General features: G+C 47.2%; 1 protein-coding gene across 1 annotated transcript in view; it reads left to right on the plus strand.

Annotated features, from left to right (window-relative positions):
• The window catches only part of wars2 (tryptophanyl tRNA synthetase 2, mitochondrial), a 57431-nt gene extending 44095 nt beyond the window's left edge, over positions 1-13336 (plus strand). Inside the window, exons 3-6 of the mRNA XM_055644259.1 lie at positions 1220-1300; positions 6923-7008; positions 10512-10630; positions 11376-13336. Of these exons, the coding sequence (XP_055500234.1) occupies positions 1220-1300; positions 6923-7008; positions 10512-10630; positions 11376-11824 (735 nt within the window). The 3' untranslated portion in view covers positions 11825-13336. The remainder of the gene's footprint in view (positions 1-1219; positions 1301-6922; positions 7009-10511; positions 10631-11375) is intronic.
• Positions 13337-13774: the final 438 nt, after the last annotated feature.

Below are 13774 nucleotides of genomic sequence, written 5' to 3' on the forward strand. Positions count from 1 at the left end.
GGCTGATCATCCAACTCAGTATCCCATCCCTGCCTTCTCTCCATACCCCCTGATCCCTTTAGCCACAAGGGCCACATCTAACTCCCTCTTAAATATAGCCAATGAACTGGCCTCAACTACCCTCTGTGGCAGAGAATTCCACAGATTCACCACTCTGTGTAAAAAATGATTTTCTCATCTCGGTCCTAAAAGATTTCCCTCTTATCCTTAAATTGTGACCCCTAGTTCTGGACTTCCCCAGCATCGGGAACAATCTTCCTGCACCTAGCCTGTACAACCCCTTAAGAATTTTGTAAGTTTCTATAAGATCCCCCAATCTTCTGAATTCCAGCGTGTATAAGCCGAGTCTATCCAGTCTTTCTTCATATGAAAGTCCTGCCATCCCAGGAATCAGTCTGGTGAACCTTCTCTGTACTACCTCTATGGCAAGAATATCATAAAAATGTTAAAGTGAAGAAGCGTTTCGGCCCGAAACGTTGCCTATTTCCTTCGCTCATTGATGCTGCCTCACCTGCTGAGTTTCTCCAGCATTTCTGTCTACCAGTGGGTTTAAAGAACTGCTTACGTTAGTGCGAGTTTACTTAAGTCGCTAGTATTGACAATAGACAATAGACAATAGGTGCAGGAGTAGCCATTCGGCCCTTCAAGCCAGCACCGCCATTCAATGTGATCATGGCTGATCATCCCCAATCAGTACCCCGTTCTGCCTTCTCCACATATCACCGGACTCCGCTATTTTTAAGAGCCCTATCTAGCTCTCTCTTGAAAGCATCCAGAGAACCTGCCTCCAACATGAGGCTCAGAATTCCACAGACACTTGGATTCAGAATTATTTAGAATTTGCCATGGGGTTCCTCAGGAAGTTTAATTTTCCTCAAACAACCCTGCTAAGCTTGCTTCCTGCTAATATGTGAAACTATCATAATTTTCAACTAACAATAAGACCTCAATAACCAAAATTATATTTTCTTCAAATCCCCCCCCTTACAAGTCCACTAGTGAATTCTGAAGAATAATATCGATAAGATATCAGAGGATGGAATTTGTGGGGAGGTATTCTGCATTGTAAAGATACTTTGTAAATGACATGCCACTCAGGCTATTCTCATTGTTGTAGTGAGAATGACTACTGATTGAAACTTCATGTGTCTGGCTGATGTCTGAGCAATATATTTCCAAATCGAATATCCTATATATATATATCTTATTTGTTTTCAAGATTTCGGAACACACTGAATTAGCTTGGATCTTGGGTTGTCTGACCAGCTTGCCACGATTGCGTCATTTGCCACAATGGAAGGTACCCAGTCTTTTGTTGAAACATTTCCGCTAAAGCTTGCAGTTATATTACTACATCAGCTGATGTCCTTCTCTGGTCATTTTAACGGGGGCATCTGAAATTTCAAATTACAGATGTAAATTTTTCTCTCGCATTTATGTAATATTGGGCTTTTTTTCACCAAGTAAATGTTATTATTTTATCGTGACACAAGTAACTGCAGAAGCTGGAATGCCTACTCAGTGGGGCAGGCAGCATCTGTGAGGAGAATAGACAGAGGATGTTTCAGGTCATGAAGAGTCTGGAGAAGGGTTCCGATCCAAAACGTTCCCTCCACAGATGCTGCCTGATCAGCTGAAGTTCCTCCAGCATTTTATGTTTTGCTTATTATTTTATACATGGTCAGCGCAGTAGAAACCATTTTATCACAACCTGGTTTGGGAACAGCTCCATCCAGGACCGCACAAAATTGCAGGTCAAAATTGTGGATGCAACCCAGACGATCACACAAACCAACCTCCCTTCCATTAGAAACATAGAAAATAGGTGCAGGAGGAGGCCATGTTGCCCTTCGAGCCTGCACCGCCATTCATTGCGATCATGGCTGATCATCCACAATCAGTAACCCGTGCCTGCCTTCTCCCCATGTCCCTTGATTCCACTAGCCCCTAGATCTCCATCTAACTTTCTTTTAATTTCATCCAGTGAATTGGCCTCCACTGCCTTCTGTGGCAGAGAATTCTGCAAATTCACAACTCTCTGGGTGAAAAAGTTTTTTCGCATCTTTCTCGTTTTAAATGGCCTCCCCTTTATATTTAGACAGTGGCCCCTGGTTCTGGACTCTCCCAACATTGGGACCATTTTTCCTGCATCTAGCCTGTCCAGTCCTTTTATAATTTTATACGTTTCTATAAGATCCCCTCTCAACCTTCTAATTCGCAGTGAATACAAGTCCAGACTTTCCAATCTATCCTCATATGACAGTCCCGCCATCCTGGGATTAACCTCCTAAACCTACGCTGCACTGCCTCAATAGCAAGGATGTCCTTCCTCAAATTATATTTCCATTTATACCTCACGCTGCCTCGGCGAGGCCAGCAGCAAAACAAGGATGAGTCTCACCCTGGCCACTCCCTCTTCTCCCCTATCCCATCAGGCAAAACGTATAGAAGTGTGAAAGCAAACACCTGCAGATTCAGGGACAGTTTCTTCCCAGCTGTTATCAGGCAACTGAACCATCCTACCACAAATAGAGAGCAGTGCCAAACTACTATCTACCGGATAGGAGACCCTTGGACTATATTTGATGTGACTTTACTGGCTTTATCTTGCACTAAACGTTATTCCCATTATCATATACTACTGTATACTGCGGGTGGCTCGATTATAATCATGTATGGTTTGCACACAACAAAAGCCTTTCACTGTACCTTGGTACACACTAAACCAAACCAACTACACAATCAGAAGTCCAAGAAACAGAATGTAATATTGGCTCAATGGCGACTAATAGCATTTATTATTTTAGTTTTCGAGTATGATACCTTGCCATAGAAATTGAAAGATTATGTACATGGCGTTTAGTCTCTGCGTTAGTAAAGCTCATTTCATTGGAATTATAGTTCCATATACTCACGGCATTGTGAGCCGGTGATATAACCCATACTGTAATACATTGACCATATAGTCTGTCTATCTATAAACCCCCTCGCCTGTGTTCACCTATTACCTGCCATGCTGTGCCCTGCCCCTCCTCTTTTCCAGCTTTAAAGCAGAGTTTCACCAGCATTTTGTGTCTATCTTTGGCGAAAACCAACATCTGCAGATCCTTTTTATTCCAGGAGTTCTTGAAGCATGGTTACTCCGGTGTGGAGAAAAACAGCAGAAGTCCACATGTAATATTTACTGCCACATGCAATGGTTTAAGGATATTTAAGATAGACACAAATTGCTGGAGTAACTCAGCAGGGACAGGCAGCATCTCTGGAGAGAAGGAATGGGCGACATTTTGGGTCGAGACCCTTCTTCAGACTGATGTCAGGGGAAACATAGAAAATAAGTGCAGGAGTAGGCCATTCGGCCCTTCGAGCCTGCACCGCCATTCAATATGATCATGGCTGATCATCCAACTCAGTATCCTGTACCTGCCTTCTCTCCATACCCCCTGATCCCTTTAGCCACAAGGGCCACATCTAACTCCCTCTTAAATATAGCCAATGAACTGGCCTCAACTACCTTCTGTGGCAGAGAATTCCAGAGATTCACCACTCTCTGTGTGAAAATTGTTTTTCTCATCTTGGTCCTAAAAGATTTCCCCCTTATCCTTCAACTGTGACCCCTTGTTCTGGACTTCCCCAACATCGGGAACAATCTTCCTGCATCTAGCCTGTCCACCCCCTTAAGAATTTTGTAAGTTTCTATAAGATCCCCCCTCAATCTTCTAAATTCTAGCGAGTACAAGTTGTAGGGGAGTGGGCAGTACAGAGATAAAATGTAGTCTGAGACAGTAAGACTGGTGGGTGAACTGAGAAGGGGGAGGGAATGGAGAGAGAGAGAGAGAAAGCAAGGGCTACTTGAAGTTGGAGAAGTCAATGTTCATACTGCTGGGGTGTAAGCTGCCAAAGCGAAATATAAGGTGCTGTTCCTCCAATTTGCGCTGGGCCTCACTCTGACAATGGAGGAGGCCCAGGACAGAAAGGTCAGATTGGGAATGGGAGGAGTGGTGTTGAGCAACTGGGAGATCAGGTATGTTAAGGCGGACTGAACGAAGTTGTTCAGCAAAATGAGCCGAGCCTGCGCAAGATCTCTCCGCTATACAGGAGTCCATACCTGGAACAGCGGATACAGTAGATGAGGTAGGAGGAGGTGCAAGTGAACCTCTGCCTCACCTGAAAAGACTGTCGGGGTCCTTGGATGGAGCCGAGGGGGGAGGTATAGGGACAGGAGTTGCTTCTCCTGCAGTTGTAGGGGAAAGTACCTGCGGAGGCAGTGGGAGGGGACGAGTTGACCAGGGAGTTGCGGAGGGAACGGTCTCTGCTGAAAGCAGAAAGAGATGGGGATGGGAAGATGTGGCTAGTAATGGGATGCTGTTGTAGGTGGGGAAAATGTCAGAGGATTATATGCTGTATGCGACGGCTTATGTGGTGGAAGGTGAGGACAAGGGGGACTCTGTCCTTGTTACAATTGGGGGCAGGGGGAGCAAGAGTGGAGCTGCGGGAATCTATAATGGAAGAGGGGAACCCCTATTCCCTAAAGAATAAGGACATCTCCGATGACCTGGTATGGAAAACCTCATCCTGGGCGCGGATGCGGCGTAGACGGAGGAATTGTGAGTAAGGGATAGAGTCTTTACAGGAAGCAGGGTGGGAAGAAGTGTAGTGTAGGCTATGGGAGTCAGTGGGTTTGTAATAGATGTTAGTCGATTGTCTGTCTCCTGTGATGGAGACAGTATGATCTAGAAACGGTTGGGAGATGTCGGAGATGGTCCAAGTGAATTTGAGTGCAGGATGTAAATCTTGTACTGCTGGTCTACGAAGTCCCAATATCCATCGTAGAGAGATTGGAGAGGAAACTCAGCAGCTTTCTCAGGAGTCCCGGGACTGTCCAGGAGTCTTAGCAGCATCGCCCTTTACGGAAATAACACCAAGCTCCAGCTGCCCCTGAAGTCCCTGGAGGAGGAGTTCAAGGTGACTCGGGCCAGAGAGGTGATGCTGTACAGGGACTCCAGCGACCCCAAGGTGGCTCAGGCAGGGGTGGAGGTGAAAACTGGGAGGAAGTGGAGAGCCGGTGAAGCCGTGCTGCAAGCAGAGTCCCGGATACGCCACAGAGTCCTGGTGGGAGCAGTGACTCGGGGAAGAGCTGGTCTGGGAATCTTCCCATTTCCCCAGTTTGACAAGGCCAAGGGGAAGGAGAGGCGCAGGCTGGTCCAGGAGGAAGTGATGGCAGTGGTGGAGGAGGAGAGGTGTACCAGAGCAGTTGGATTGAGGCAGCAGGGAGCCTGGACAAGATGGGAGCAGGCCATGGACCGAATCGTCACATGGACTGAGCTCTGGCAGGCTGAACCACAGTGCATCAAGTTCCTGGTCCAGGCAGTGTATGATGTCCTGCCCAGCCCATCGAACCTCTTCATCTAGGGCAAAGCGGAATCTCCAGATTGCCCGCAATGCTCAGGCAAGGGGGCATTGGAACACATCCTGAGCTGTTGCCCAAAGGCTCTTGGGCAGGGCCGGTACACATGGCATCACGACCAGGTTCTCAAACCCATTGCAGAAGCCATCATCATGGGAATCAGCAGCTGTAGACGAGAACGCCCCACCACCCAGATGATCATCTTCGTGAAGGCCGGAGTGCAGCGGCCAAGAACCACAGCAGCCAGGAATCAGTCAGGAATCCTGGCGACTGCGCAGGACTGGCAGCTTTCCGTAGACCTGTTGAAACAGCTGAAGTTCTCACAGCACATTGCCACGACCACCCTGAGGCCAGATATCCTCCTGGTCTCAGAGGCGACTAAAAACATTGTCTTGTTGGAACTGACAGTGCCGTGGGAGGACCGTCTGGAGGAGGCCCACGAGAGGAAGATGGCCAAGTATGAAGAGCTGGTCATAGACTGCCGCAAGCAGGGCTGGAAGGCAAGGTGTATGCCCATCGAGGTTGGCTGCAGAGGTTTTGCAGGGCAATCGCTCGTCAAAGCCTCGAGTGCACTGGGCATCAACGGAATGGCAAGGAGAAGGGCCATCAAGAACACCACAGAGGCAGCGGAGAAGGCCTCGAGAAGGCTCTGGATCAGGAGAGGAGGTCCAGGGGGAGGAGCGAATGCCACCTGAACACAAGTCGTGGTCTGATCAACCACGTCTGGATCACCTGGGTGAGGGTGTCTGATGTTGAAAGACCCGAAACACCCAATGACCCCAGGTTACATTACTGATGATGTGGTCAGGAGCATCAAGAGATGTATTTTTATCAATCAGTAGTAAAGTTAATGAAGTCTATGAGTTCTGCGTGGGTGCAGGAGGTATCATCGAAGGGGAAGTTGTTAAGGGTAAGGACCAGGTTTGCTAGGTGGAGGAGAGTATTGGTGGAGGGTTAGTTGAGGGGTATCTGTTGGAGAAATGACTGGGTGACTTCCTCCATCCTCAAACCCACACTTTACCCGATAGCCTCCGCTGACAGCTTGTTCTATACAAGTTCATGTTATAGGAACAGAATTAGGCCATTCGGCCCATCGAGTCTACTCCACCATTCAATCATGGCTGATCTATCTTTCTCTCTCAACTCCTTTCTCCTGCCTTCTCCCCATAACCCCTGACACCCGTACAAATCAAGAATCTATCTCTTTCTTCCTTAAAAATATCCATTAGCCTCCACGGCCTTCTGTGGCAATGAATTCCACAGATTCACCACCCTCTGACTAAAGAAATTCCTCCTCATCTCCTTTCTGAAGGTGCGTCCTTTTATTCTGAAGCTGTGGCCTCTGATCCTAGACATCCACTCTGTCCAGGCCTTTCACTAGTCGGTAGGTTTCAATGACTACACTGGAATATACTCTGTGGATGAAGTGGCTATTCATGTTCCTATTAAATCGTATGTATATGCCCTCTGATATCCCCACCATGGGTAAAGGACTTGTGTTATATTTTTTTACAGATGAAAGCCTCTGGTCAGAAGGAAGAAGGCAGTTTGGGTCTGTTTTCATATCCAGTGCTGCAGGCTGCAGATATTCTGTTATACAAGTAAGAGATTCAATTCTGGGGCTTTGCAAGGCAATCACGTGTCTATTTGAATATACTTGTGTATTTGAGTTGTACATGTAGCCCAGACCATCACGCAAACCAACCTCCCTCCCATTGACTCCATCCGCACTTCACGCTGGCTCGGCAAGGATACAAGGATCAGTCTTATCTCGATCACTCCCTCTTCTCCCCTCTCCTATCTGGTACAGAAGTGTAAAAACGCACACCTACAGATTCAGGTACAGTTTCTTCCCAGCTGTTATCAAGCAACTGAACCATCCTATCACCAACTAGAGAGCGGTCCTAACCTACCATCTACCTCATTGGAGACCCTTAGATAACCTGTAATCTGACTTTACTGGACTTTATCTTGCACTAAACATTATTCCCTTTATCCTGTATCTGTACACTGTGGGCAGCTTGATTGTAATCATGTATAGTCTTTTCGCTGACTGGATAGCACGCCTTCCACTGTACCTTGGTACACGTGACATTAATAAATCTCAACTATTTTAATTGTGAAGCAAATTAACAGGCTGTATTGGTCTATTCCACATCTGCATTACTGTTGGATATTCAGTGTGCACTTGTCTTGTCTCCCACTGCAACACCATATAACAATTACAGCACAAAAACAGCGCATCTCAACCTTCTAGTCCGTGCCGAACACTTATTCTCACCTAGTCCTATCTACCTGCACTCAGACCATATCCCTCCATTCCTTTCCCGTCCATATACCTACCCAATTTATTTTAAAATGATAAAATCGACCCTGCCTCCACCACTTCCACTGGAAGCTCATTCCACACAGCTTACACTCTCTGAGTAAAGAAGTTCCCCCTCATGTTACCCCTAAACTTTTGTCCCTTAATTCTCAAATCATGTCCCCTTGTTTGAATCTTCAGTACTCTCAATGGAAGAAGCTTATCCACGTCAACTCTGTCCATCCAACTCATCATTTTAACGACCTCTATCAAGTCCCCCCTTAACCTTCCGCGCTCCAAAGAATAAAGACCTAACGTTCAACCTTTCTCTGTAACTTGTGCTGAAACCCAGGCAAACTGAAACACATCCACATAGATACACCGTTAAAAGTACGGTAGACACAAAATGCTGGAGTACCTCAGGGGGACAAGCAGCATTTATAGAGAAAAGGAATGGGCGACGTTTCGGGTCCAGACCCTTCTTCAGACTGATGTCAGGGGAGGGGGAGGGACAGCGATAGAATGTAGGTGGAGACAGGAAGGCTGGTGGGAGAACTGGGAAGGGGGAGGGGATGGAGAGAGAGGGAAAGCAAGGGCTATCTGAACTTAGAGAAGTCAATGTTCATACTGCTGGGGTGTAAACTACTCAAGCGAAATAGGAGGTGCTGCTCCTCCAATTTGCACTGGGCCTCACTCTGACAATGAAGGAGGCCCAGGACAGAAAGGTCAGATTGGGAATGGGAGGGGGAGTTGAAGCACTGAGCCACCGGGAGACCAGATTGGTTAAGACAGACTGAGCGGAGGTGTTCAGCGAAATGATCGCCGAGCCTGCGCTTGGTCTCGCCGATGTAGAGAAGTTGACACCTGGAACAGCGGATGCAGTAGATGAGATTGGAGGAGGTGCAAGTGAACCTCTGCCTCACCTGGAAAGACTGTTTGGGTCCTTGGATGGAGTCGAGGGGGGAGGTAAACGGACAGGTGTTGCATCTCCGGCGGTTGCAGGGGATAGTACCTGGGGATGGGGTGGTTTGGGTGGAAAGGGACGAGTTGTCCAGGGAGTTTCGGAGGGAGCGGTCTCTGCGGAAAGCAGAAACGGATGGAGATGGGAAGATGTGGCCAGTAGTGGGATCCTGTTGGAGGTGGCGAAAATGTTGGAGGATTATCTGCTGTATGCGACGGCTGATGGGGTGGAAGGAACAAGGGGGACTCTGTCCGTGTTAAGAATGGGGGGAGGGGGAGTAAGAGTGGAGCTGTGGCATATCGAGGAGACCTTAGTGAGAGCTGCATCTATAATGGAAGAGGGGAACCCCCATTTCGTAAAGAATGAGGACATCTCCGATGCCCTGGTATGGAAAACCTCATCCTGGGTGCAGATGCGGTGTTGACAGAAGAATTGGGAGTAGGGGATAGGGTCTTTACAAGAACCAGGGTGGGAAGAAGTGTAGTCAAGATAGCTATGGGAGTCAGTGGGTTTGTAGTAGATGTCGGTCAATGGTCTGTTTCCTGTGATGGAGACGGTGAGATCTAGAAACGGTAGGGAGATGTCAGAGATGGTCCAAGTGAGTTAAAAATACCTTCTTTTGTATGAGATAGTTTAGTTTAGAGATACAGTGCAGGAACAGGCCCTTCGGCCCACCGAGTCCGCGCTAACCAGCGATCCCAGCACATTAACATGATTCAACACACACTCGGGACAATTTACAAGTTTGCCAAGCCATTTACCCAATACGACTGTATGTCATTGGAGAGTGGGAGGAAACGGGAGCTCCTGGGCAAACCCCACGCAGTTCATGGCGAGAACAAACAAATTCCGTAATGACAGCACCCGTAGTCATGAACAAACCCGGGTCTCTGGTGCTGTAAGGCAGCAACTCTACCACTGTGCCACCCTGGATGTTAAAACAAGATCCATCCACCCATTAGGCGGAGGTGCAATGTGCTAATGTGCATACGATGTGCAGGACAATTCTCTCCATCTCTCATACCCATACATCACAAGCGTTGTGAAATAATTTGAAGTGTTGGAGGAACTCGGCAGGTCAGGCAGCGTCTGTGGAGAGAATGAACAGATGAGGTTTCGGGCAGGACCCTTCTTCAGACTGAGTGGAGTAAGGAGGACTATTGTTTAATAGTTTATCTGGTTGTTGCAATCCTTTCATTTGTGGACTCTCTGCTATCTGTCATTTCCTGCTGCAATTTTCTCAATTATAAGTGACTGCGTTTCAAAACTGGTGACAAACTCTAAATTGCTCTGGAAGAAGGGAGGTTATAAAAGATGCTTTAAAAAAAACACGTTCCTGATACTGTTGACTGAGATTGACTGAGAACTTAAAGGACACAGAGTGCTGGAGTAACTCAGTGGGTCAAGCAGCATCTTTGGAGACGTTTGCGGATTCGGGTCGACACACGTCTTCATTCAGAGTATGGGGGCGGAGAAGAAAGCAGGAAAAGCGAGGTTGGGGAGGGGGGGGTTGAATGGAGGGGGGAAATAGGTGGGATCCAGGTGGGGCATACGGGAAAGATGGGGGGGGGGGAGAGAAAGAGAGCGGTGTAACAGATACAGTGCCATGTTGTTCCAGTTCCCTATTTAACCGTTCTTTTACCTTTGGAGGCACAAGGAACTGCAGATGCTGGAATCCTGAGCAAAACACAAAGCGCTGGAGGAATTCAGCGGGTCAGGCAGCATCCGTGGAGAGAATGGACAGGCGATGTTTTGGTTCGGGACCTTTCTTCAGAGATTTTTTTCTCGGTCGAGTTTTTTTCTCAGCAGTGATTATTATTTTTCTTACTTCCTATAAGAGCAACCCACGTACCTGTTGGCGAGGATCAGATACAGCATCTGGAATTGGCACAAGATATAGCCCGGATCTTCAATAACCAATATGGAGGCTCCTTCCCTGTACCAAAAGCTATTCTAAGTGAGTAGAGGGATTATAGAACAAATATAGAAACAGCACAGCGCAGAAACAGGCCCTTTGATCCACCATGTCCGTGCCTAACATGAAGCCAAGTTAGACTAATCTCTGCCTGCACGTGATCCATATCCCTCCATTCCATGCAAATACATGTGACTTTAGACTTTAGAGATACAGCGTGGAAACAGGCCCTTCAGCCCATCAAGTCTCCACTGACCAGCGATCACCCTGTGATACTAGCACTTTCCTACACACCAGGGACAATTTACAGAAGCCAATTAACCTACAAACCTACACGTCTTTGGAATGTGGAAGGAAACTGGAGCACCCGGAGAAAACCCACGCGGTCACAGGGAGAGCGTACAAACTTCGTGCTGGCAGTACCCACAGTCAGGATTGAACCAAGGTCTCTGGTGCTGTCAGGCAACAACTCTACCTCTGCGTCACTGTGCCACCCTGTGCCTATCTAAAAGGCTCTTAAACACCATTGTATCAACCACCACCACCCCTGGCAGCGCGTTTCAGGCACCCCCCGCCTTCTGTAAAAAAAACATGCCCGCACATCCCCTTTAAACTTTGCCCCTCTCACCCTATTGATTCTACCTGGTCAGTCTAGAGTGAAGATGATGCGACTTCACGCCTCGCCTCTGTTGCACAAACTATCGATTTCACTGCCGACTATTAGTTCAACGTTTCAGTTTAACTTTCCAAATAGTTATTTTCTTTTTGTTGCTTCCCCTCACTGCAGGTGACACTAAGAAAATTAAATCGCTGAGAAACCCTGCCACAAAGATGTCAAAGTCAGATCCTCAAAGGTTAGCGACGGTGTACGTCACTGATTCAGCAGAGGAGATATTATTGAAGTTTCGCAAAGCAGTGACAGACTTCACGTCTGAAGTGACGTATGACCCGGACACACGCCCGGGAGTGTCGAACCTGGTAGCGGTGCACACGGCAGTGACCGGAAAGACCATCCAGGAGGTTGTACAACAAAGCAAAGGGCTGGACACTGCACGCTACAAGTGTGTGGTGGCTGAGGCAGTCATTGAGAAGTTTGCTCCAATTAAGAACAAAATTGAGAGACTGAGAGCAGACCGAGGTTTCCTCGAACAGGTTCTGCATCGTGGAGCTCAAAAGGCAAAAGAGCTCGCTCGCCCATTTTACCATGAGATCCAAAAGCTGGTCGGCTTCAGCTAATCCACTCTGTGACTAATCCAGCATTATGGCCAATACTGTTTGCACTGGGTGCCTGGTGGTAGATGTAATCAAGTTGTTCAGAATGGGTGCTCAGCAATCATGTAACGTACATGATTATTCATGTTCTCTTCACCCCACCCTGCTCTCTGCAACTTAAAACAGCTTCTGATTTCTCACCCTTCCTATTACTGATGAGGCCATCAACCTGAAAGGACACAAAGTGCTGGAGTAACTGAGCAGGTCTGGCAACATGTCTGCAGAACGTGGATAGGCGACATTTCTTCAGACTGAAGAAGAGTCCAGACCCGAAACGTCACCTATTCGCTTTCTCCACAGATGCTACCTGACCCACTGAGGTGCTCCAGCACCTTACATTTTACCGAAGATTCCAGCATCTGCAGTTCCTTGTGCCTGAGTGTTAAAGTACAGCAACTTAAATGTTCTCATGATTTTGCCATGACTTTGTGAGACAATGCGGAGTGGTACTTAGTGCAGAAGAAGGTCACTTTGAGGGAGCCATGTGAGCATGCAGCATCCCAGCTAACATGACCAAGTAGCAAGTTAGAGTCATACAGTGTGGAAACAGGTCCTTCAGCCCAACTTGCCCATGCCGACCATCTAAACAAGTACCACCTTCCTGCATTTGGCCCTTATCCCTCTAAATCTGTCCTCAACTACCCCCTCCAGCAGCTCGTTCCATACACCCACCATCCTTTGTGTAGAAACGTTACCCCTCATGTTCCTGTTAAATCTTAACCCCCTCACCTTAAACCTATGTCCTCTGGTTCTCGATTCCACTACTCTGGGCAAGAGACTCTGTGCATCTACCCGATCTATTCCTCTCATGAATTTGTACACCTCTGTAAGATCCCCCTCATCCTCCTGCGCTCCAAGGAATAGTCCTAGCCTGCTCAGGTTGAGCTAAGATCCTAGTCTAGGTTGTCTGCCCTCAGTTAGAAAAGGAGTTGAACCTAATGGGAATACAGGAAGAAAACCTGATTGAAATCTGAACCTTCTCTGCTGCATAATTGAGCTGCTTCAATGAAATAGGAAAATGTTGGTGATAACTGAATATTGCAATGTAGAATCAGTGTCTGAGGTGAAATCACAATACTTACATGAACATCACTGTAGCTGAGAAATTATCTTTTCATCTCAATACAGGAATTATTTCTTGCTGATTGAAATATTTAAGTGAATGTTATCACAAGCAATACTGAACTCTTCATTTCAAAGTCTGAAGCAGGCAAAAGTAAATAGAAGAATGGTGGATTGAATGTGAATTATCCAGCTTGGTGTGAAGCAAATAAATCTGATGATGGATATAAAATATATTTTATTTTTCGCCATCTCCACGCTTTATGGCAGTAACCATTGCTCCTTTAGACTTTAGAAACATAGAAACATAGAAATTAGGTGCAGGAGTAGGCCATTCGGCCCTTCGAGCCTGCACCGCCATTCAATATGATCATGGCTGATCATCCAACTCAGTATCCCGTACCTGCCTTCTCTTCATACCCCCTGATCCCCCTTAGCCACAAGGGGCACGTCTAACTCCCTCTTAAATATAGCCGGAGCACCTGGCCTCAACTACCCTCTGTGGCAGAGAGTTCCAGAGACGTCACCACTCTCTACAGGCAAATCTGTTTTTCTCATCTCGGGTTTTAAAAGCGTTTCCCCCTTATCCTTAAGCTGTGACCCCTTGTCCTGGACTTCCCCAACTGTCGGGAACAATCTTCAGTGCATCTAGCCTGTCCCACCCCTTAAGAATTTTGTAAGTTTCTATAAGATCCACTCTCAATCTGCTAAATTCTAGAGAGTATAAACCAGGTCTCTCCAGTCTTTCTTCATAAGACAGTCCTGACATCCCAGGAATCAGTCTGGTGAACCTTCTCTGCACTCCCTCTATGGCAATAATGCAGTGTGGAAACTGCAGCGTGGAATAATCTG

Source organism: Leucoraja erinacea, chromosome 13 (genome assembly GCF_028641065.1).
Source record: "Leucoraja erinacea ecotype New England chromosome 13, Leri_hhj_1, whole genome shotgun sequence".
Lineage (NCBI taxonomy): Eukaryota > Metazoa > Chordata > Chondrichthyes > Rajiformes > Rajidae > Leucoraja > Leucoraja erinaceus.